At 42.3% G+C, this 25,424-nt stretch overlaps 1 protein-coding gene across 1 annotated transcript in view; it reads right to left on the reverse strand.

The window, feature by feature from the left end:
• LOC114637694 (NACHT, LRR and PYD domains-containing protein 1a-like) overlaps positions 1-23,368 on the reverse strand; it is a 33,363-nt gene extending 9,995 nt beyond the window's left edge. Inside the window, exons 1-10 of the mRNA XM_028785966.1 lie at positions 21,660-23,368; positions 14,330-14,500; positions 13,415-13,585; positions 11,506-11,595; positions 9,260-9,351; positions 7,940-8,039; positions 6,344-6,567; positions 2,163-2,425; positions 1,539-1,664; positions 479-620 (exon numbers count right to left, since the gene is read on the reverse strand). Coding sequence (XP_028641799.1) covers positions 479-620; positions 1,539-1,664; positions 2,163-2,425; positions 6,344-6,567; positions 7,940-8,039; positions 9,260-9,351; positions 11,506-11,595; positions 13,415-13,585; positions 14,330-14,500; positions 21,660-23,368 — 3,088 coding nt within the window. The remainder of the gene's footprint in view (positions 1-478; positions 621-1,538; positions 1,665-2,162; positions 2,426-6,343; positions 6,568-7,939; positions 8,040-9,259; positions 9,352-11,505; positions 11,596-13,414; positions 13,586-14,329; positions 14,501-21,659) is intronic.
• Between the last annotated feature and the right edge of the window lie 2,056 nt (positions 23,369-25,424).

Here is a 25,424-nt window from a genome sequence, read left to right on the forward strand (position 1 = left end):
ACACACACACACACACACACACACACACACACACACACACACACACATATCAATCAGGGCTGCCAGGTCTGGACTCATTCAGAATATGTACCTAACCCTCAAGAGATTTGAGGCCTCAGGGAGTGAGGAGGTCTGATGGGGTTTGGGGGAGTGGGGACATCCTCTTAGAGACAGGAGTGGTGGGAGGAGATGTGGGATGAGGAACAGTCAGACGGTGGACTGGAAGGGGGGTGGATAAAGTCTGGACTGTAAAAAATGATTTAAGAATAAAAAAAATGAAAAACAGGTATTTTTTCCCTTCTATGAGGAACTCACTTGTCATAGTTGAAACTGTGCTCCTACCACCATTTATTGGTCTAGAAAACCACATGACTGATCTGATTATTTTGTGACACCGAGAAATAATGACATTACACATCTCTCCTTAATTATTGCCTTTCTTAAATTCTTAGGGTCTCTGGTCTTAAACTAATTTTACCTGGTTTCAGCAAAGCCTCCCATACGAGATTCAAGTGTCTCTTGTCTCTGATTTGCAACTTAATTTCTGAATCCATGTGTCCAACGTAGATCTCAGAGAAGAGCTGAGATTCCCCGGGGCTTCGGTAGCACAGCTCCAGTTCCTGGAGAGATAGAGAGGGAGAGGGAGAGGGGGAGGGGAAGAAGGAAAGAGAGAGAGGGAGAGGGGAAGGGGAAGAGGAAGGGGGAGGGGAAGGGGAAGGGGGAGAGAGGGGTAGACGGGGAGAGAGAGACTGTGTGAGAAGCTGCTACTCGTAATCTCTTGATCTTGCACATTACATTAGACACAGACTCTTTTGCACTGAGGTGAACCACAGCCTTTGAACATGCATCTTTACTCGGAAGGTTTAGGACCCAGCTGGGACCCAGCATGCTGGTTCTTTTCTCATTACTCTGATAAAACCTGACAGGAAGCACCACAAGAAAAGTTTAATGTTGTTTAGTTTCATGGTGGGGAATGCATTGAAGCTGGGGCTCCATTTATAGTGAAAAAAGTTGTGGCATGTTCTGTTATATCCCAGAGGATCAGGAATGAGCAGTCTGAGGTGGGAGCAGAGCATGGCTATAAGCCTCAAGGCTTGCCTCATCTGGCTTGTTTCTGACAGCCAGGCCTCACAGATTTGGGTCCACAAATTCCCAAAATACTACCACTGTCTGGAGACCAACATTTACTGTTTAACATTTACACCTGTAGGAGACCTTTCAGATTCAAACCATGACAGCCATGGATGAGTGAGAGCTCATCCTGAAAGTCCTGCTCACAGATCCTCAGCTTGAGCTGCTTCTCTCCATTTTTAGTCAGAACCTTCTCTGTCTGTGCCAGACTGAATCTAATTCGTCCAGTCCCCAATGTCTACTCTGCATTCTTGTTGGGTTCCTTAAATTAATTTCCACCTAACTTTGATGTATTCTTGCTCATCCCAAATCTTAATTGCTTTCACCTCAATCTCAGTTTTCTACAAATCCTTGTAACCAGCCCACAGGTTTCCCAAGCCTTTTATCAGAAACACCTAGATGTTTACCTTTGGGATAATTTCCACCTTTTTGGAGCCAGACACGATATATCGGGAACCAACATAAAGAGCATCTACTGGGGGTGGCTTGTTTATGCGCACAAATTGAAACTTCATTTCTTCATCATCAATGGCCTAGGGAACATTACAGAAAGTGATTTATCTAGGTTTCTGGGCTACAAGATCTGATCTGAGTAAAGTGAGGTGGTTGATCAGCACATTTTGAGGGATAGGGTGATGACACCTCATGAGCTCCCTTCTACCTTGTGTTCTGACACACTGATATTTGGGTTGTTGACCCTGTTCATGATCACTTTGGGAACAGGGTAACTACCACAGAAGAAGGGAGCTGCTTCAGGTTGGGCATAGAACATTTTCATCCTTCTGGTGGGTGGAACGGCACTATAGAAGCTGTTTGGGGATTAGTAAATTGCATCAAAGACAGTTGAGTGAGACTCGGGTGTGTGGGGCAGAGTGCAAGAAGAAGGCAGAATTGTATAGGCACACAAGGTTCCCCATATAGAAATATATCCTAACACTCAGTTCAGGATCTCTCCAAGGGTCTCTCACCAGCTATAACTCAAATTTTCTGTTTGCCCATCATGGCCCCACATTTGTGGTCCTCAGTCTTACCTTCCGAATAGTGCAGTCATTGGGGACCAGGTAAAGGTGAAAGGTGACATCCTTGAGATAGGGGTGATAGTAGAGCAGTGTGATGGAAGTGATGGGGATAAAGTGTCTGACAGCAGGAATCAATCTCATAAGAACTCCTATTGGGGAGAAACTTGGGCCTTCCAGTACTGCAAAATGCTGTTCCACCTTTGCTGGGGTTTCTAGGACCATCCCATGTTCTTGAAAGTGGGCAACATGGAACAAGGAGGTGTCCACTGTTCCCTCTGTGAAAGAAGAGATTCAAGAGATGTAGATATAGTATTTCCATCTATCCATGCTGGGCTGGGAAACTAGTACCCATGATTTAGAATGATTGTGAATTTGTGGTTTGAATGAGAATGGTCTGCTCTATTTATTGGAACTGCTTGGGAAGGATTAGAAGGTATTCCCTTGTTGAATGAGCTATGTCACTGGTGGGCTTTGAGGTTTGTGAAGTCCATACCACTATCAGGTTTCTTCCTCTTCCATCAGAATATAAGCTCTCAGGTACTGCTGTAAGCTACAGTGCCATGCCTCCCTGCTGGCTGCCATGCTCTTTCCCATGAAGGACTGTGTATCATCCTCTGAAACCATAAGCCCCAATACAATTTTTCTTCTGTAACCTGCTTTGATTATGATTTCTATTTAATTTGTATTTATTTTTTGATGTTTATGAGAAATTGACTAATATAAGATTTACTAATTAACTTCCAGTGATAACACCACAGAACTATCAACTGTTTTCTCACTACAAATTTATGATGTCAGAGAGGGTAAGTGTGACTTGCTTCCAGGGGTCACCCATGCAGACTGCCTCTCAGTGGGAGGCAGCTTTGGCTTTGTCCCTGGATAGTTGCTGCTTGAATATTCACAGTGGAGTGGAGGTTCATGATGGTCTTCTCCATGAATGGTATAAAGAGGCTACTGCCAGAAATTTGACAACCCGCAGGTTCACCAAGGTGCAGTCATCACCAACCTCATTGTTTTGGGATTTTGCAGTGTCTACTGAAGTCTTTGTTGCAGGACAGAGTTTTGCTGTTATGACTGAGACCCAGGGTACCTTTGTCCACTGAAGAGAAAGCTATATGGATCTCTGAAATGGTTAATCTTAAATGAATTTAATGAAATCTGCTATTACCTTACATCCAGGACAGACAGCATAATAGGAGATTATCTTGATTGGGGGTAATTGATTCGGGATGATCTACTCCAGGTGGTAACATCATTCCCACTAGGACTAGGTTGGATCCAGGACAGTGTTAAATGGAGGACGTCACATCAGCACAAGCATTCACTGTTCTTGATTCCTGATCTGTTGATGCAAGTTTATCAGGTGCCACACCTCCATGTTCTTAGACATCCATGTCATGAAGAACTGACTTTATCTTTGAACTGTGAGGCAAAATAAATCTTTTCTCTCCTGAGTTTCTTTGGTCAGGTATTTTTTTATGAGTCACAAGTAAAGTAACCTGGACAGAGAGTTGATACCAGGAGCTGGGTGGTTGTTGTAAAAAAGCCAGACCAAGTGGTTCTTAGGCCTTTGGAAGTGTTTTGTGGATAGAGTACTGAAGAATTTGATACTTAGGGCTAGAAATACTCTACTCTTCTGAAATCAGAGCTTATGGTGTCATTCTGGTGAATGTTGGAAAGACAAGAATGCCAAGAGAGTCAGTGGAGGCCCACTCCTGAGGTTCCAGAGAGTAGGAAGATTTTTATTGGGAAATTTAAATGAAAAGAATCTATTCATGCTATAGTTTGGCCAAGAATATACATTTACTGTATTAATGCCCTGAATGTGAGTGAAGATGAATTTAAATATAAGGGACTATTTGTCAAAGAAGTTCCTTGACAAAAGACATTCTGAATGATTCTTCAAAATAATCTGTAATTGTTAAAGAGATCATCATTATAGAAGGGAAATCTGTATTGTACTGCGGCAACAGGAAATGTGTCTTGAGAGTAAAATCTCACTCGATAGACTTCATCTTGTGAAGAGCCAAATTCATTTAAAGGCAGAAAGCCTTAACTGATGGTTTTCTCTGTTCCAAAAATACTCAAGTGACCATTTCCCTATGGTCAGCACATCATACAGCTATTGGGGTGGCCACATCTCAAAGCTGTCACTAGAACTTGACAGTATCATCTCTGTAGGTTTTTTATGTTTGAAAGATGCTTTATTGAGGGGGTTCACTGATGCACAGCTTCAGATAGCAGCTGAGGCCAGGCAGTGTGTCTGTGTCAAAGATCCTGTGAGGAGGTCCTGGGAGGTCATTCTATGAACCTTTGAAAGTGAAGCCAAAGAGGGAATGTAGATCCTAGGATGTTGGAGAAGCCAGAACCACATTTTTTTTTTTTCTGCTAAATGAAGTTTTAGGCAAAGAGTACAGACATGGCCTAATGAGAGGCTGTGTGTGCTTCATTTGTGAAACTGGAGAGTAGAGCTATCTAAGTCCTTTGGAGTCCAGTGGATGATACCATGAGCTCCATGGCTGGACACAAAGCTACAGAAATTATAATGATGGAGCTTTTCTTGCTGTGGTCTGAGCGCTCCTTGCTATGCTCTGATTCTTCCATGTTAGAATGTCAGTGTTTATTCTGTGCCATTCTATGTTGGAAGTATGTAACTTGCTTTTTATTTCTTAGGAGCTCATGGTTTAGACATTGCCTTGCATGTATTTGTACTACTCCTAGTTTGTCTTGTTGTTATTGCCTTTTTTTTTTTGTAAAGTCTGTGTGACCTAAAATGCTCTTGAATTATAATTTCTTCTGCCTCAGTCCCCAGAGTGCTAGAATTATAGACTATAGTATTGACTTTCTTTATGAGATCATTCATTGGGAACCTTGTATTTATCAGACCATTTTCTGAAGGAATCTTTGGAGATCACCGCATTTCGGACACTTTGTGAGACTTTTGTCTTCTTAGAACACTCCTCTTTTGTGGCTCTAGTTCTCAAACAGAATGTGATGACATCACTTTCTCCCTGCCTGTAAGAGTGTAATGGCTTACAGTGTTGGTTGACCATGGTAGCAAATGTTTCTTGTAGTTTCCAAGATTCACTTTGAAAAAACCTCTTCAAAGCAGTGGCAGGCCCCTCCTTCCTGCCCTAGCCTGTAGTCCTACAGTCCTAGCCTGTAGCCTGCTGTCCAAAATATCAGCTCCTGTTAAAATTGTAGCACCATGATACCTCAGAGTAGATGCTGGCCTGAGGAGCTGGCCACTGTAGCTACACCTTCTCTCTTGCCTTAACTTAGAGCCTTGCTGAAACTCCACTGCAGGATTTGTCCCACAGGAGCTGTCCACAGTGGCAGCACCTCCTTTCCAGCCTCCCCAGAATCCCCAGAAAGATGGTGCCTCTGCAAAAGCCAGCTGCAATTGAGAAGGGCTTCTCACCTTAACCCACGAGCCAGATGCAGGGAAAAGGAGGTGAAAAAAGTCACCAATTCCTGAGCAGGACAACACACCAATCCCTGAGCTCGCTTTACACAAACCCCACCAATCCCTGAGTATAAAACTCCACCAATTCCTGAACAGGAAAACTCACAAATCCTGAGCTTCCCAAACTCAGAACTTGAAATCCCATCAATCTGCAATCTGGAAATCTCTGCCCCAAAAAATCCACCCCTCAGAAATCCTACATAAACCCTGTCCATAGTCCAATTCTCTCCTGCCCACTACTGGGAGCAGAGGGCAGCCATTCTTGGATTTGTCCCTCCAGATCTTGGGCCCTCCAATAAATGGCTTTCATGGGATTTTCTGCTTGGTATGGCTCTCTGTTTGGAAGAAGCCAAGAGCCAAGAAGCAATGAAGAGAAAAAGTGAAGAAAAGGAGCAGGGCTGAGGCTCCTGAGCTCCTGAGCTCAGCTGGGGAGACCCTCCCCTGGGAGCTGCAATGCCTCTGCTGAGGATACTTCCTCTCAGGGCTGTGGTTCCTGAGCTCCCATGTCTCAGGATACCATTCTATTGGAATATCTTCTCCCCTCAGAATTGTATTGTTCCTGGACTCTAAGTCCCAGGATACTCTTCCATCTGAGCAGAAACAGTACACCTCATGGGACATAGTTTGTAATGAGTACTTGAAAATCACCAGTTAATATTGCTACTGAGGACATCACTGTCTAATTAGGGATTTTTTCCATCATCCTCCTTAAGCTTCCCTTGGTTACCTTGGAGAGTCACAAAATGAGGGAGGTACACAGCAGTCACAGCTCCTTGCTCAGCCTTGATGTCAAACAGAGGTCCAACCACCATGATACTGTGTTGCAAGGGAGTTTTGTCCAGGTATTGGCTCCAGGCACAGAATTCAATCTCAATTGTCACTGCTCTTGTCACCACAAAGTGGAGTCCTGTGCTGGGACAGTGGTAGGAACCAGCCATGGGCAACTGAACTCTGGAAGAGGGAGATGCAGACACCAGTTAACACCAGTACTACTCATCTGTTGTGTGCTGACCCAGTTCAGAGCTCAGGACATAGCAGACTTCAGGCAGCTTTCTCTAAGTTTTGTTCCTCTGCTGTCTATACAAATCCCTGATTTGTCATTTATCCTCCTAATCTGTTTCCTCATCTGTACACAGGGCTAATGACAACATCATCGTAAAGAACTGTGTGTACTGAGTGATCTAATGCAAATCTCCATGTAACACGTGTAGGAAGTAGTTAGCTCTTCTTGTGATGGAGATGAGGATGATGAAATAGGTGTGTGTGTGTGTGCGTGTGTGCTTGTGAAGTTTGGGGGATAAGCTTAAGAGGTTGTGCACACTAGACAAGGGCTCAAATAATCAGATACATCTTCAGTTTTTAATGTTTATATTCTTAAAGTGTACATTTTGCAATAATGAGAGTCCATCTGATGACAATAGTGGTAAATCATTGGTCCTGAAAGAATGCTTTACCAAAATCTTCAGTTATTTTCCCAATGCTGTCTGTTTGGTGACTGTTGGGTAGAGAAGTGCCAGTTTCTATAGGAGGAAATGAGAAGTGACAGTTTCTTGAGCTGAGACAATGACTGTGACAGTGTTGGAGGAGGGTAACAGGTTATGGAAGATACCATTTTTGTATGTTTAGTCAGTCATTATTCATGAAAGTATAATTTTTGGAGGACAGGGCTGCTGTACACATGATCATGTTCTCAGCTTCAGGGGTTCTTGGCACACATGATTGTTAGTAAAATAAGAATGTAGAGAGTACAGGGATGTAGTGGAAAGGTAAGAGACAGGAGAAACAAGTATCATGAGGAGGTTAAGGCTGTTTATAGCAGGAGTACAGTAATCACCAGGAAGACTACATTTCACATAATGAGCAAAGCTGAGCACAGACTGTTTAGGTGAAATGAAGTACTCAGGTCAGCACAGTTGAACTGTTAGTGATATGCTGGCTGTAGAAGACTAGGTCCTATGTTAATCATAGGAATGCCTAGTAAAATTATTGTGGGTGAAATCCTATGATGTCTTGGCCATATATTACTGTGATATCTGTACTGTTACAATACTGTGACAGTGTCGATAAAGAAAGAATGAGCTTAGTTGAAACAAATTGGAAGTGGTTGATGGATCTGAGGAACTGGACAGGGAATTACTTATCTCTTGCTTTCTGAAAAATTTTGAAGAAGACCCCTGTTTTTATAATAGGTCCAAATTCTACTGTAGTCATCGGCAAAGGAAGAAGTTACAATAGAGACTGGGTTGGGGGGGGGTCTTTCTGTGGGGATCCCTTATGGAAAGTAGACTGAAAAGCAAGCCTCTGCTATGCAAAGCTCACTCACCGGTACATGTTCCTCTCTCCATCAACCACCTCAGTAGCCACAGGTCCTGTAGGGCCCCAGAAGTCATCCTCAGTACCCAGAGGTTCTATGGGTTTATCTCCTGGAGAGACAGGAAAGCATGGATGAAAGGTCTTTAATGGTACAAGTTATGAGTAACACTCCTGTAGAAGAAGCCATGCAGTGGTCACTCTGTAATGTACCATGGCTGAACCCTTTTCTAGATTGACCAGCTTAGTCCTTATCAGAAAGTACAGCTTCATTCTGTATTGCTGGTCCTTGGGATAAATATATATATATATATATGTGTGTGTGTGTGTGTGTGTGTGTGTGTGTGTGTGTGTGTGTTATTTTGTTTTATTTTCTTAACATTGTGCTTTTTGAGCAGTCATCCAACATATGTGATTTTAAGCCAGCCTTAGTGTTTTCTTTTTTCCTAGCATGTCTCAGGTGGGTATGCTGAGAACAGAACAGAATAGAACTCAAAAAATGGATGAGTAAAGGGACATGGAGATGAGTCCTAGGCTATAGCAAAGCAAAATGAAAGAGGGAGCCATGGAACAGAGCCTGATACAAGCTACAGACTTGAGAGAGGGGCAGCAGTAGCCTCCAAGGCTGAGAGAGAAGGAAGCAATCCCATCTCTGGGTTCTAGGCGTGGAAGGTCTTGCAAGTGGTGGGGCTCTTGTTTATGGTGATCTTGTACTGTTCCATGCCAGAGACAGGGGGATAGAAATGATCACTACTTCCAGGACATTTATTACACATAATGCTTTTTGTATGGGACAGTGAATTTGCATCCATGAAACCTCACCAATATCACTGCTTCAACAAGATCTTCCCAATGATAGCAGTAGTTGACATGCTAATGTGGCTGAGAGAAATCTCTTAGTGCTCCCAGCCAAAATAAAGAGCTACAGGGACTTAACAGCTGGTAGGAGAGAGGCAACATTAGTCTTCCCAGGCAAGGGTTACCACATAGGTTTTGTAATCCTAAGTGGCCACCCTCAAATGTATATACATGACCAGCAGTAAATGGACTCATCACGTTTTATGTATGTATATGTATGTATATATATGTACACATAAGTGTATATCCACATATATTTAACAACAATAATATTAAAGAAGAGGTCAGGAATTTGAGAGTTTGTGGATGGAACACAGGAGGAGTTCAAGTGAATATATGGAGGGGCAGGAATAATGTAAATATAGTACTGGTATATGAAATAAAAAATTCAAACAAGAAAGAGAAATGATGTCTTTCCCATACAGATGCCCTTGCATCCAATACTTACAGGCTCTGAGTTGATTCCTTTACATACCTGACTGTTGTCTCTGCTGCTTCAATAAGGCTGGGCTATCACCCACTTCTTCTTTATCCATGTTCATAGTAGGGACCATTCCATGCGGCTTCCTACACATAGACACATTGTTTCCCTCAGATAAAAAGCATGGAGAGTCAGGGCTGTGTGTACAATATCTCCACACAAAATCCAACCCATCTGGATTCTTACTCTGTCCCGGGCTTCTTCTTTGAGCCACAACTGTATGAAGGCCCCCATCCTCCTCTGCATCCATGGTGCCAGAACCAGGACAATCTCAACCTTTCTTTGTTTTATATGAATGTGTTCCTCAGTGTTCACACATTAGAATGTTAATCCTGAATGCAATGACACAATGCACGTAGGATGAAAAGTGAGAAACAATGAGATCATGAGGGCTCTGCCTTCATTAAGGGGTCAATAACACCACCACAGAGGTAGATTGCTGTACCCTGACCAGACTGCCACAAAAGCCAGCGTAAATTCTTGCTTTCAACTTTCCCTGTTGTGAAATCAGATGGAAGAGCAAGAAAGGCTTCTCTAGATGCAGAGTCCATGCCCTTGCTCTTCCTTTCATCCAGAGCTGCAAGAAATAGTCCTGTTCTTGATATGTGGTACCCAGTGTCAGACATTGGGTTATAGCCACAGAAAACAAACTGATAATCACTCACTCTGAATCCTAATCATCTAGACAATACCTTCTATGATGGTATTGTCTCCCCCTTTTTGTTCTCTACTCTAATCTCACAAAGCCTGCATCCCAGTCCTAGGATGAAGTGAGCAGTGTCCTGAGCCACCACCCACATCCTCTGACAGGTATTCCTGCTTCTGAGGTGGCCCTTTCCAGCACATTTTCTGCACAGTATCTGACCATAAAACATGGGAAGAGATGCCACTTCATGACTGAGGCCGTCTCTGGGCAGAAGTAGAATTTTCTTGGCATGGGACAATCTTCTTATTCTGGACCCAGTCTACTCCAGGGCCTTCTATATCTTCCTTTCCTGCTCATTGATGTTTAGACCAGTGATTCTTAAATTACCATGTTCAAATGTCACCTGGATAGCTTGCTGAATCAGAAATCTCATTGAAGGAAGCTGCCCTACCTGAAATTCTGAGTCAGCAGAGATGGAGTAGGGCCTGAGAACCTGCATTTCTGTGGATCTCTCAGGTGATGGTGAAGCAGAGCTGAAGGTCTCCACATGTGATTTCCTCTCCCTCCAAGGAACTTCTCTCTCTGCTTCCTTATACTCTATACCTGGTGTTTTCCTCTACTTGGCTCTTTCCAGATTTCTCTTGTTTGAGAGGTCACCACAGCTCACCTCAGCTTTGGATGAGGTCAGACAGACCACCATTGCACTCACAGACTCCCCTGGTATAATTATGTGGACAGTGGGTTCCCTCTTTGCTAGACTGAGGTAAAAAATGTTGGGCCATGTCTGCCTTGTTTATGAATGTGCCCTCAGATGCCCAAATAGTGTTTGATACATAGTGTTTCTGCAGGAATGTTTGTTCAACCCTCCTATGTCTAAAATCCGTTCCATTTCACATGCATCACAGAAGCTATGAACTTGAGAGCAGATGGAAATCACAATCATGAGCTGAAATATGCACCACATCAGGCTTTAGCACAGTCCCTGGGGGGGGGGGTGGAAACAGAGTTTTCCTTCTCTGAGGCTTCATATTTCATAGTAGTGTGTGTGTGTGTGTGTGTGTGTGTGTGTGTGTGTATGTATGTGTGTGCATGTATGTGCATGTGTGTGTTTTTGTGCATGTGTATTGTGTGTGTTGGAGCATACACATTATCTTTTGTGTATTTGTCTGTTTGAGCATTAGAGTTGAAACAGTGATACACAGAGTGTGTTTTGTTCTCTAAGCGTTTTTCTACTTCTTTCTTCACTCTGAGTTCTGCTTTCATTGTTCCAATGGTCTGGCTTTATTCATGGCTAATGTCATCACACTTGCTGTTCCCAGAAGACTTTCCACAAATTCACCCCTTTATATGTTTTCTGAAGGCAGAGCTTAAGTAGTCATGTTGTATAATCCTATTTTTGCTAAAAAAAAAAAAAAACCAACAACCTCTGTACATACAGAACCCTTCCTTACTTCAGTCACTGTGGTTTCCTGGTTTCTTCCAGGCTTTCTGTGTCTTTACCACTTCAGATCCCATTCCCCATTTCTCAGCTTTGAACCAGCCACATAGGGCAGGGTTGTGGAGAGGGAATCCTTTGTCTCCCTCTCCCTCTTACCATGTGCTGGAGATGAGCAACTTTGCATTCTTTGCCTCCAGGGTCCTGAGCTCTGTAATCACTTGGTCACTGAGAGAGGCCTGGTCCAGCCTGCAAGCACAAGAGGGAGCTATTTCTTCTGTGATCCAATGCAGGATCTTGAGAATTCAGAGTCCAGGATCTTGGAATCTGTTGTCTATGGTAGGAGTCAGTAAGGACGCTCATTCAGTCTTATCATTGATCAAAAATCAGGACCAAGGAGAGAGACAGAGAGAGCAGCAGCAGGCTGAGAGGAAGGTGTCCATGAGGCAGTCTCAGTGGGACTTGGTCTGTGTCCAGTGAGATCTGAATACAAGAAGTGGACCTTTGAAACATTTCAGAGCTGAAATGTGGGGCTGGCCCTTTCTACCTCATCTCCACAGGTCAGTTTTTGGAAATAGATTGTCCCAGGGAGAGGAACATGGTCATAGCTAGGGGACTCTTGTTTGCAAAGGGCACATCTGTAGGTATCAGAATTCCTAAAGGCTGATAGTCATGTCCATATCAACAAAGGGATTCTGGGCAGCTATCCAAGGTGAACACATAGTGCCAGGATGCAAGGTTTCATGGACATTCACCTAGAAGGAAAGAGCCTTGGTTCCATTCTCACTTCCTGCCTCCACCCCTTTAGTGTTAAGGAAGGAAACTGTCCTTACACAGAGGGCACCAAAGTCCTCTGGTCCATTATTATGACCCTCAGGTTCCAGGGTTGCTGATGGTGTTAGAGTAGTGCCTGACTTCTCTGTGTTTCAGAGTCCTCAGTTCCTAAGCATGGATACATTACTCCTACTCTACCTGTTGGGAGGCACAGGGCAGGAGGGGAAAAGCTTCTCCTCTTTGAGAAGCTGTGTAATGACACCGAGCTTCTCTTTGTGGATGGTTACAGAGCCTTTGAATTCAAGATTGTTCTGTCTCCAGGAGGGCCAGAGAAAGTTAAGAATTCTCATGTAACTGAGCTGTCTGGAAGGCAGATCTACAGGAGAGGTCAGTCCTGGTTGCGTTTTTCAGTGTGTGATGAACAGTCATGGCTGAAAACCTGCTAAGGAACAAAGATGCCAAGCAGCTGGGCCTGTTTCAGCTACAAGAGGGGAGGAAATAAGAATTCTCACTGCAAAACTGCTCCTAAGGTTTCAGAGTTGCAGCAGAAGACCAGACACAGGGGAGCTCCAGGAGCAGGCTTGCCTGACTCTTCCTGTTAGCTGGAAGAACCAGCAGGCTTTGGGTACAGGGCTCCAGAGCCCCTGTGGTTCTCTGAGCTCATGAAGGACACTGGCCAGCAACCTCTGGGAAGTGTTCTTCAAGAAACTGCCTATGGGAGGCTGGAGAGATGTCTCAGTGGTTAAAAGCACTGGTTGCTCTTCCAGAAGTCCTGAGTTCAATTCTCAGCAACCAACAAGGTGACTCACAACCGTCTGTATTGGGATCTGATGCCTTCATCTGGTTTGTCCGGAGGTGCAACAGTGTACAGTGTACTTACATACATAAAATAAACATATAAATCTTTTAAAAAATTTACTTATTTTGTTTATATGAGTACACTGTCACTTTCTTCAGACACATGCTAATACATGTGATTGCACCATGCCCAGTTACTTACCAAGTATTGTCTTTGTTTTTACAAATGTATACTGTATACCATTTCATATGTACTATGCTGTATACATTACATGTCCATGAGATGGGTATCACATTCCATTTAATCCACGAGGACAATGAGTTTTCCAGAATTCTGTGACTTGCCCAATCACAGGCTGTAAGTGGCACATCTGGTCAGGATCCAGGCTGACTATGAATTATCTATCCGTTTTCTTTTCTATGTTTCGTCATCCGGGAACTCACCTATGTCCCCTCCCCTCTTTATGACCAGAAAGGAATTGCAGGGCTTGCTTACCGCAGGATGCTGAGGTTGCAGGCAGGATTCCTGAGCCCCTCACACAGCAGCCTCACACCATCATCACCCAGGTCATTCAGCTGCAGGTCTAGCTCAGTCAGGCTGGAGCGAACCCTGAGCACTGAGGCCAGGAGTGAGCAGTGTGTGGATGTGAGGCCACATTCGACAAGCCTGCATGGGAGATGCTCATGTCAGCTTCTCCAGCACTCATTGCTTTTGAAAACTTATTACAAGTCTCCATTTGTGAGTCTTGACATGCTGAGCTACCAGTGGTTAGCTCTCTGTTGTGCCTTTCTGGTCTAGGGAGATAATTGCAAGCTCTCCACAGCTGAGCTGCAGGAGCAATGAATATAGGTCAGGACCAATGCTCTGCTGCCATTGGCCATGGCAGAGCTCCACAGCCCTAGGACTTCTCACTGCTGTATTTCAAGAGTCATGTGACATGAAATTCGCCAGACCTAGAGTAGGGCATGATCTCATTCATTAAGTAAGATCTTAATCAAGATAAAGCTGATAGGAACAGAGTAGAAGTCTGATTATGAGGTGGCAGAGGCAGGATGAATTGGCAGATGCCATTCCTCGGACCTGGAGATTTCCCCACCCAGGTTTCCCTTTGCCTCTGTATTCTTCACTTCTGCTTTAGCTGTGTCCTCAGGAAGAGTGCTCCACTGAATCCCTTATGAGCCCAGTGCTATGATTAGCTTGTGGGATTTCTTGATGAATGCAGTCTTTCATGATCCCCAAGAACAGAAAATCCATTTGTTTATTTTAACCCATCTAGCATGTGTTATAGGTGTAGTAATGGGAGTTCAGTGAATATTTATTTGATAAATACCAAGCCTCACCCTAGACATCCTTTGACTTTAGTCTCCTCCCATCTACCCCTGCTTCAGGGAGAACCCAGTGCAGACTCACCACAAGGTCTTTAGATGGCAACCAGGGAGTCGCAGGGTTTTACAAAGACTTTTCACTGCAGAGTAGCTCAGTGGATTTCCACTGAGGTCCAGCTCCTCCAGATTACTTGTGAATTTAAGATTGTAGAAGATAATATTCCAACTGGTATCAGTGATTGGGGTCCACCTGTACCTGAGGGGAGAGAGAGGTATCAGAAGGGTGTGACTTGCATGTGCATGGTCTGCGCACAGATTGAGTTACTATTTACCCAAGCCCCAGGCACTGGTTTGCCATCTGCAGAATTCACTAGCTTTCTACATGTTCTTTTGCTCCAAATTCTGTATCCTCTCCTCTGGGTTGTTTCTTATCTATGTCCTTTAGGATAGCATGCTGTATGCTCAATTTGTCCATCTGTTTCTGACTCAGTTTAGATGTTTGATGTCCCAGGGATGTGAACAAATGGCTTTTTTTTGGTCATCTATGATGTTCAGATTTTCAGCTCATGGCCTTGGAAATTCACAAAGTCAGACCTTGGAAATTCAGATGGGTTTCTTCTTTTTGATGTGAATGCATCTGATCTCTTTTGGAACAGATTTCTCAAGTCTCATGATGGAAAGCTTAATAAAATATAGGAAGAGTGCTGATGATTGGCAGTTGGGAATGACTCCATGATGGTATGGTGATCAGGACCATACACTATATTAGAGCTGTCTTGGTTCACATGGTCCTTGTATCCTTCCAAGTATAGAGGGCTACAGGGAAAGGAGAGCGATGGGAGAATGGGGACACACACACACACACGGGGGGGGGGGGGGAAGGAGAGAGAGAGAGAGAGAGAGAGAGAGAGAGAGAGAGAGAGATATCTGCCCAGTATAGTAATATGCATTCCTTTACTCCTTAATGACAGCAACAAAGTTTATCAGAGATGAGAATGTTGAGTTCCAGGCTAGACTAAGCTACAAACACCAAGAGGCTGAGAGCAGCACTATGCATGGTCTGTGCAATACTGGATCCCCAGCACTAAAAACAAAAGAAATTAACAAACTCAAAAAATAATAAAAATATAACCAAAAAACAAAAAGGAAAAAAAAACACATCTGCCAAAAATATAGATTTAAATTAGTAAACTTTAAATGAAAAAAGTGCTTCTTTTAAAAAAAATTATAACACAAAATAAGAATTAGGAAATCCAAGTACTAAACGTGAAAGAATGATTTATTAAAAAAGGATTTATACAATTTTTTTTTTGAGACAGGGTTTCTCTATGTAGTCCTGGCTGTCCTGGAACTCACTCTGTAGACCAGGCTGGCCTCGAACTCTCGAACTCAGAAATCTGCCTGCCTCTGCCTCCCAAGTGCTGGGATTAAAGGCATGCGCCACCACTGTCCGGCTCGATTTATATAATTTTACTTCATGTGTATGATAGTATGTCTGCTTGTCTGTGCTGTATATGAATGTAGGAGCTGGTAGATGCTAGAAGCTGTGCCTGGTGTCATCGGGGACTATGGTTAAGGTAGTGTGAGCCATCTAATGTGGGTGCTTGGAATGGATTCACATGTCTGAAAGACCCAGGAATAATTTTCTTTTTTTTTTTGTTTTTGTTTTTATTTTTTCGAGACAGGGTTTCTCTGTATAGCCCTGGCTGTCCAGGAACTCACTCTGTAGACCAGGCTGGCCTCGAACTCAGAAATCCGCCTGCCTCTGCCTCCCAAGTGCTAGGATTAAAGGCATGCGCCACCACTGCCTGGCCCAGAAATAATTTTCAACAAAATCATAGAAGAACAATTTCTAACCTAAAGAAAGAAATGCTTGTAAACATACAAGAAGCGTATTGCACACTAAATAGACTAGAGCAAAAAGAAAAATCCTCCTGCCACATAATAATCAAAACACTAAATATACACAAAAGAAAGAATATTAAATGCTGGAAGAGAAAAAGGCCAAGTAACATATGAAAGATCTATTACAATTAATCAGATTTCTCAACAGTAACTGTAAATGCCAGAATACCCAGCCAAACTTGCAATCACCATAGATTGAGAAAACAAGATGTTCCATTATGAAACTAAATTTAAACACTGTCTATCCACAATCCAGCTCTAGAAAAGATAGTAGAAAACTCCAAGACAAGGTTAGCTACACTCAAGAAAACACATAAAACAAATAATTTCACACCACCAAAACCAAAAAAGGTACACAAACACACACACACACACACACACACACACACACACACACTTTACCATCACCAACATTAAAATAAAAGGAATTAAACATCATTGGTCTCTAATATCTCTCCACATCATTGGATTCAATTTCCCAATAAAAAGACATAAAGACTAAAGAATAGATTTGGAAACAGGATCCATCATTATGATGCCTGCAAGAAACATACTTCAAGACTGATGGTAGACATTATCTTAGAGTTAAGGGCTGGAACAAGATTTCCAAGCAAATGGACTCAGGAAGCAAAATGTAGTAGCATTCTAATAGCTAATAAACTAGACTTCCAACTGAAATTAATAAAAAAAGACAAAGAAGGACATTTCATACTAATTAAAGAGAAAATCTAGCAAGATGACATCTCAAATCTAAGAATCTATCCCTCAAAGCCAAGGGCACCCACATTTGTAAAAGAAACATTACTAAATCTCAAATCACATATTAAACTCTACACATTAATAGTGCAATAAATTCAACAACAATGGGTAAGTTCTTCAAACAGAAACTAAACAGAGAAGCAATGGAACTAAGAGATGTTATGGTTCACATGAACCTAACACATATACAAAACCTTTCTCCTTATCCAACTAACTGAAAGGCAAAGAGACTCTCCAAATTAACAAAATCAGAAATGAATTGAAGGACTTAATAACAGATATTGAGGAAATTCAAAGAATCCTTAAGTCTTACTTCAAAAACCTGTATTTCACAAACTTCTAAGTCTAAACTAAGTGGGCTATTTCCTTAATAGATACCACTTACCAAAACTAAATCAAGATCAGGTAAACAATCTGATTAAACTCATAAATCCTAAGGATATAGAAGTAGTCTATAATTCTTTCAACCAAAATTCTTTCAACTAAAATTCTTTCAACCAAAGCAGGGGAAAAAAGAAAGTAAAGGAAGGAAATAAAAACCAATCCAAACCGAAGTGCTGAATTCTACCAGACTTTTAAGAAAAGTTGATATCAATAATCATCAAATAATTCCACAAAATAGAAACAGAGGAAACACTGCCAAACTCCATTTTAATGAGTCTACAGGCCTTCTGATACCTAAGTCACATAAAGATTCTACTAAGAATCTTTAGTCTAAGCTCCCTTATGAATATTGATGGAAAAATGCTCAGTAAAATATTTACAAACCAAAACTAAGAACAATCAAACACATTACCCACCATGATCAAGTAGGCTTCATCCCAGCATGCAGGGATGGTTCAACATACGATCATCCACCAACGTAATCCACCACAGAAACAAACTTAAAGAAAAAACCACATGATCATTTCATTGGATGTTGAGAATGCCTTTGACAAAATCCAACACCCTTCTTGGTAAAATTCTTGGTGAGATCATGGATATAAGACTCATACATGAACTCCAAAAAGTCAGTAAACTTCCACCTGAAAGCCAACATCAAATTAAATGGAGAGCAACTAAAAGCAACTCCACTAAAATCAGGGACAAGACAGGCATTCCATTGTCTCCATAGCTATACAATATAGAACTTGAAGTTTTAACAAGATTGATACCACAACTAAAGGGGACGAATGAGATACAAATCGGAAGGGAAAAAGTCAAAGTCTTACTATTCTCAGACAATATGTTAGTAACACTAAAAATTCTACCAGAGAACTCTCTCACACCTTCAGAAAAGTGGCTAGATACTAAATTAAGTAAAACAGAATAAAACAAGCAAAAACCACAAACAAACAAACAAACAAACAACCCTCAAAAAGCAAAAAAACAAAACAAAAACAAAACACCCCAAAAAATCTAACAAACCAACCAACCAACCAACCAAAAAACCCAAAACAAAAATACAACAAACCAAAAATACTGACAGCGATAGCTCTCCTGTAAAAAACAAACAAACAAACAAACAACCCAAAAAATCAAAACAAAAACAACCCCCCAAAAAAACAAATGGTCTAAGAAAGAATTAGGGAACAATATCCTTCACAATAGCCATAAATACCTGGAATAACTCTAACCAAGAAAATAAAAGACCTGCATGACAAGAACTTTAAATTTTTTGAAGAATGAAATTGAAGAAGATATCAGAAGATGCAAGGATCTAGCCTGTTTATGGATCAGTCAGATTAACACAGTAAAAATGGCCATGCTACCAAAAGCTATATGCAGATTCAATGGAATTCCCATTAAAATACTAACACAATTCTTTACAGAACTTGAAAGATCAATACCCAACTTCATATGGAAAAACAAAAACCCAGGATAGCTAAGTGATTCCTGTACAAATAATAGAGCCTCTGGTAATATCACCATCCCTGATTTCAAGCTGTACTAGACAGCAATAGGAATAAAAACCACATAGTATTAGCATGAAAACAGAGATGTTGATCATTGGAGTGGAATCAAAGAACCGGAAGTAAACCCACACATCTAGTAACCATTGACAAAGAAGCCAAAACTATACAATGGAAAAAAGCATCTTCAACAAGTATTGCTTGTCCAAGTAGACATCTCCATGTGGAAGAATGCAAATGGATTCATATCTATCACCCTGCACACATCTCAAGTTCAAGTGGTACAAAAACCTCAACATGAAATCAGATACACTAAATCTATTAGAAGAAAAGTGGGGAGTAGATTTGAATGCAGCAACACAGGAAAATTTCCAAAACAGAATACCAACAGTTTAGGTAATAAGATCAACAATTAATGTATGGAACCTTATGAAACTGAAAAGCTTCTTGTAGGGCAAAGGACACCATCAAAAGGACAAATGACAGCCTACAGAATGGGAAAGATTTTCACTCTTTCCACATCTGACAGAGGGCTGATATTCAAAATATATACTCAAGAAACAGAAAACAAATAACACAATTAAAAACTTAGGCACAATGCCATGAGAGAGCCCACCCCAACACTACAAATGAAATTCTGCTCTACTTGTAGACAGTTGCCTAGCATAACTGTAATGTCACAAGCTTCACCCAGTAGCTGATGGAAACCGATGTAAAGACTCACAGCCAAACATTAGATGCATCTTGGAAAATCTTGTGGAAGAAGGGCATGAGAGATTGAAGGAGCCGGAGAGGTCAAGCACACTACAAGAAAATGTACAGAATCAACTAACCTGGGCCAATATGGATTCACAAAGACTGAAGCAATAACCAGAAAGCATGCATGCATCAGTTGGATCTAGGACCCCTACACATTTGTAACAGATCTGCAGCTTGGACTTCATGTGGGATCCCTAAGGGCAGGAACTGAAGCTGTCTGCCTCTGCTGTCTGATTTTGGATCCCTTTCCCATAACTGGGCTGCCTTGTCTAGCTTCAATAGGAGAAGATGCACCTAGTCTTACTGCAACTTGAAATGCCAAGAAGGGTTGATGTTTATGGGAAGCCTCCCCTTCTCTGAAAAGAAAGTGGGGGATAATGGGGGAGGTGAGGTGAAAGGGGGGACCTGGGAGCTCAGGAGGGGGAAGCTGCAATTGGAATGTAAATCAATCAATTAATTAAGGAACAAAATGGGGTACAGATCTAAACAGAGAATTATCAACAGAGGAATGTCTAATGGCTATGAAGGACTTAAAGGAATAGTCATCGTCCTTAGTCATCAGGGAAATTTACATCAAAACGACTCTGAGATTCCATTTTATACCTGTAAGAATGGCTAAGATCAAAAATTCTAGGAACCACTCATGCTGGTGAGGTTGTGGAGAATAGGGAACACTCCTTCATTGCTGGTGGGGGTGCAAAGTTGTACAACAATTTTGAAAATCAATTTGGCAGTTTGTCAGAAAATTGGGAGTGGAACTACCTCTAGACACATCTATATAATTCCTGAACAAATATTCAAAGAGGCTCCACCATACCAATAGGACACTTGTCCAACTGTTTTCATAGCAGCCATTTTTATAATAGCCAAAAATTGGAAACAACCTAGATGTTTCTCAATCAGATAAAAGAACAGATAAAGAAAATGTGGTTCATTTACATAATGGACTATTATTCAGCTATTAGAAACTTTGACATCATGAAATTTGCAGGCAAATTGATGGCACTAGCAAAAGATCATCCTGAGTGAGGTAACTCAGACCCAGAAAGACAGATATGAGGTATATACTCGCTTATAAGCAGATATTAGTCATAAAGAACCGTGCTACAGTCCACAGTTCCAAAGAAGTTCAGTAACAACGAGGGCCCAAGGAGGGATGCTGGACTCTAACTGAGAAGGTGGAATAGATTAGACATCAACAGGGTGGTTGGAGGGACGGGACTGTTTGGGGGAAATGGTAGTGATGGGGATAGGAGAGATAAGATAGGAGGATGACAGAGGGAGAGAGTACTGAGAAAGACAATTGGATTTGGGGGTGGGCATCTCTGGCATGAACTAGAAATCTAGGACAATGGAAACTCCCAGTAGTCTAGGAAGGTGACCCTAGATAAGACTGCTAGCAATGGGGGACATGGAGTCTGAACCAACCATCTTCTATAACCAGGCAAGACTTCAATGGAGGGGTTGAGACACAAACACAATCATAAAACAGGGTGGACTGGGGCTTCTGGACTTCTTGCCTCTGCTTTCTGAGTTGTGGATGACAGGTGTACACAGCCAAACTCAGCTTCTTCACTTCTTAGTGCTGTCCTCTTAGAGAAATAGAATTCTGGTTGATACCAGTATTTGTTGTTGTGATCATTGATATATCATCACTTTTCTGCAAGCATATTTTAATAGTCCATCCTAATCATGTAAAATAATCATTGATACCTTCCTGCACGTGTGTAACACAGTTTGATCACATGTGTTCTTTACTCTACTTTCCCCTTCTCCTCACTACATCCTGTTTTCTCACAGTCACCGCACTACTTTCAAGTCATTTGGTTTTCACACAGGAATGCAGGAATGAGCTGTTTTTCATAGAGAAAACATGTCAATGTGGAGGATCAGTAACCATGGCTATTGGAACCTGGTGAAGGGTAAAGATGATTTGAATCAGAGAAACTGGGTGATCCTCACCAGGGAATAGGGAGAGACAAGCTCATAGCACTATCCCATAAACAAGCACACCAAAGAGAATAGAAAAATGCTCAGAACATATGGGCTCATGAGATCCACAGGGAATCTGGAGAGAGGAGGCTGTGTCTGAATACTCACAGAACCATCCTTGGGACCATCAGTGCATATCCTTGCTGTCTTTCCATATTCAGCTGAAGACTCCTCACATGATAGCAGAACTGAATGCAGAAAGTGACCACCATGAGCTCCATGTCTGTCTGTATCATCAGGTGCTTCACATTTGTCTGGAACACTGTGTGTGCCATGTCATTTGGGCCAGGCACTATTGTTCCTTGAAGATAATGCATCACCTGTGTCAGGAGCTCCTCTTCCTGATTTTCATACAGACAGTGGAACAAACCCAGAAAAGGTGGTTGATGGGGTTGGTATTTCTCTAGGATGTACCATAGCAGCTTCAACTTTGTCTTCCTAGGAATGCTGCACAAAAAGAACTTTTCCATTTCTTTCAATCCCTCTTTACTCAAAAGACCAAATAGAAAGCGCACAATGGGTGTCTCAAACAGGTTTTGTCTTCCATATTGTTCTTCCAGTGTCTCCGCAATTCTGTAATCTTCCATATCACCATGTCTTTCCTCACTATCCCCCAAGATGTAGGACATTGCTGCAAAGAACTCTTGGAGACACAAGTGGGCAAAGCTGTATCTCAGAGAGCTGGGATGCTTTTGAAGGACACCAATCTTCAGGAAAGTGGCAATGACATCCTCTGCAAACTCTTGGTTACAGAGGTCACTTTCACTGAACTGGGTCCTTCTTTGGCATATCCCCTGAGCAGCCAGTGAGCAGAGGGTTCTGAGCTGGGTCCTCATGTGCTGACCTGGGATTATCAGGGAAAGGTATTTCAGGCAGAGGGCTGTGGTAGTCTGTGAGGTCAGTGAGAAGTCTCCACCCTGCTCCATCTGCTTTTTCAGGCAAGTGCAGACCAACCAGCATACCCAGGGAACCTCACACAGGGTCAGGAGCACTGGATTAGAGTCAAACAGCCTAAGAGGGGTAGTTGCAATTTCTTGATTTGCAAAATATTTGTAGAAATAGTTTTTCCGTTCAACCTCAGTGAATCCTAGGACTTCCACCTGACATGGCTTCCACAAAGAAGGAATGATCTTCTGCAGAGCTGTGGTCCGAGCTGTGAGCAAGAAGGAAGCCTCAGGAAGGACAGATTTCCCCAGCAAACTCCCTAGCAGTGTGTGTACAGGCTGAGGTTGACTCCAGTGCAGACATAGCTCAGGATTCTGCTCCTCCAAGACCCATGCTGGCTCATCTATGCCATCCAGGATGAAGAGCAGCTTCTCAGGTTGACATAGGATCTGCCTGATGGAAGCTGTGTGCACTTCCTCACCTTGTGCTATGAGTTCAGCTAGATTCAGCAGCTTGCTCTGGGCCAGCTCTCTGCAGCTGAAGAAGAAGACATGCTGGAAGTGATCCCTGTAGAGCTGACCTTCCTTCCAGGATTTCCTCACCAGCCTGGCCAGTGTTGACTTCCCAATCCCAGCAGCTCCCTCTATTATGACCAACTGAGGCTTTTTCTGGGTATCTAAGTTTGGGCCAAATAAATCCTGGATCTCAATCATATGTCCTCCTTCTTCTGGTACACATGAATGCCAGCTTTTCCTGACCAAGTTCTCTGAGCCTCTTGGGCACAATTTTTGGAAGAGTAGTAGGCCTGTGAAATTTTGGAACAAATACTTCCCTTTCAAGGACTGTGTAGAGTAAGGCATCACTTCTTGCTTCATATGTACTTCTGGAAATGTTTCAAAAGGAAGAGAAAGTTTGAGCAGAAGTGTATACATTAGGGTCAAGTGTTCTTCAATCAATCCTTCCTTTTTTCCTTCCTATCTTCCTTAATGCATGTATTCCTTTCTTCAGTTTTTTTTTATCCTTTATCATCTGGATGCATTTTGGCATTTGTTTAAGCTATACCTCATATAGGCTATGGGCATTGGAATATTTTACACGTTGTAGTGCAGAAAATGTGAGTTTAAAGTAAAAGATTCTACTTTAGGTGGTCATGTGACTAATAATAATGCTGTCTGACTTTCATTCATGCCTCAGATATTTATCAACTTCTTACCCTGTGCCATACCTGTTCTTGAGGCTGAAGAGTGAAGGGTGAGCTCACAGACATAATTCTGTCTTCATTCAGCCTATGAAATGATGCAGTAGCTCCACTGAGCTCTGCTTTCTCATTTTTTATTTGGTGTCTGTAGTCTCTCCCTGTAGGAGGCTGTGGAGTAGTTGGAGAGATTACAGACAGTGGAGTGGATCTCTGCTCCTGACAGATCCTATTTGATCTACCATTGCAGTCCTGATAACATCATCCTGAAGTCTTGAGATTGTGGGTCTGAAGGGAAGATCTAAAAATGCTATAGCATCCATATTTCGGTACGTAGTCTTGGTCCCCTCTCCCAATCCTGGGTGTATTTTGCACTATAGTCCAGATTTCTTTGGTCTCCAAAAGCCTTGTTTCTGGCAAGTGTTTATGTGTTTTGTCCCCTCTGACACTGAGTTTGAAACTCAGTTGCCAAAGTAGGATTAAGGGATACTCAGGAGTAAGGGATTCAGGTCTAGTGTGGGTGTTTGTAGCCATGGGGGCAGGACCCTGAAAAATCGACCAATAATTTTCTTCTAGTAATGGGCAAACTGTTGTGGGAAGAAGTACGTTTCCTTTCCTGCAGGCACCTGTTTGCCTTTATATGCCCTTCTTTGAGGCTGAGTATTTGTAGTTTTCAGTCTTAGACAAACAGCTTTCAGAACTATAGTTAATATGCACGTTTGACAAAACATCACTGAGCATGGTACTGTAGCTCAATAATTCATCACTCAGAAGACACAGGCAGGAGGATCAGGAGCTCAGCTCTAGCATTTCCTTATGGGGAATTTGAAACCATCTTAGGCTACAGTTAACCAATCTATCAATCTATCAATCAATCAGTCAATCAGTCATTCAATCAGTAATGCAATCAACTAACAAAAAAACCCCAAACAAACCAAGAATAAAAAAATTACCCAGTCTTTGTTTTCTGTCCTGGCGATGGAAACCAAACTAGACATTTGTTGTTGATTTAAGGTGCTCCACAGTTTGGCACTGTGCACTCTGCCTAGCTTCACCTTTCCTGTTCTACTCTTGCTTCCTTTAATCTGTACATCTGAGGATTCAAATTTCTAGCTTTTGCCCAGAACACAAATCTTATCTCAGCATCTTCATTTGAAGGAACTCAAGACAAGACGGTCAGAAAGATGACCTATGGACCAGAATCCAAGTTCATTCCTCAGTACTGACTTGCTGCCCATTACAATACAGCTGCCTGTACTGCCATGGACCAGGTGTGGAGATAATTTGGTGAGAGTACTGAGTGTAGCAACACTTCCCACAATTAGTACTTGACGGCCTGGCTTCAGGGACCAACTTTCCTCTGAAAAGGATCAATAGATCTGTACTTACTGTCTTCTGTAGGAGGACAGCTAACATCTGCTGAGTGCAGCAAGCTGGCCACTCATGTCTGTGGCCAAGATCTGCCTGGCTCAGAACATGTCTCCTCAAAGTACCAAGAGAGGGACCAGCTCTTCCCAGAGCACTTTCTCCAAGACCTTCCAGTTGAAATGTATCTGACATTATCCAAACAACTAAATTATTTAAAGTTCCATCACACTTGAAAAGCATGTGGGGGAAGCAAGATGGCTCGGTAGTTGAAAAGCTTGCAGCCAAAGCAAGTGTACTAAAATGGTATCCCAAGATTCCATTTACCTGCTGAGTTTGCATTGTGGTCCCCTGTAATTTCAGGCCCAGAAAGCTGACACAGGGGCTTCCCCAGGGTAAGATGGCTAGGCAGCCTTACTACTTGGTGA

The sequence above is a fragment of the Grammomys surdaster genome, unplaced genomic scaffold (genome assembly GCF_004785775.1).
Source record: "Grammomys surdaster isolate TR1022 unplaced genomic scaffold, NIH_TR_1.0 125368, whole genome shotgun sequence".
In the NCBI taxonomy this organism is placed as follows: domain Eukaryota; kingdom Metazoa; phylum Chordata; class Mammalia; order Rodentia; family Muridae; genus Grammomys; species Grammomys surdaster.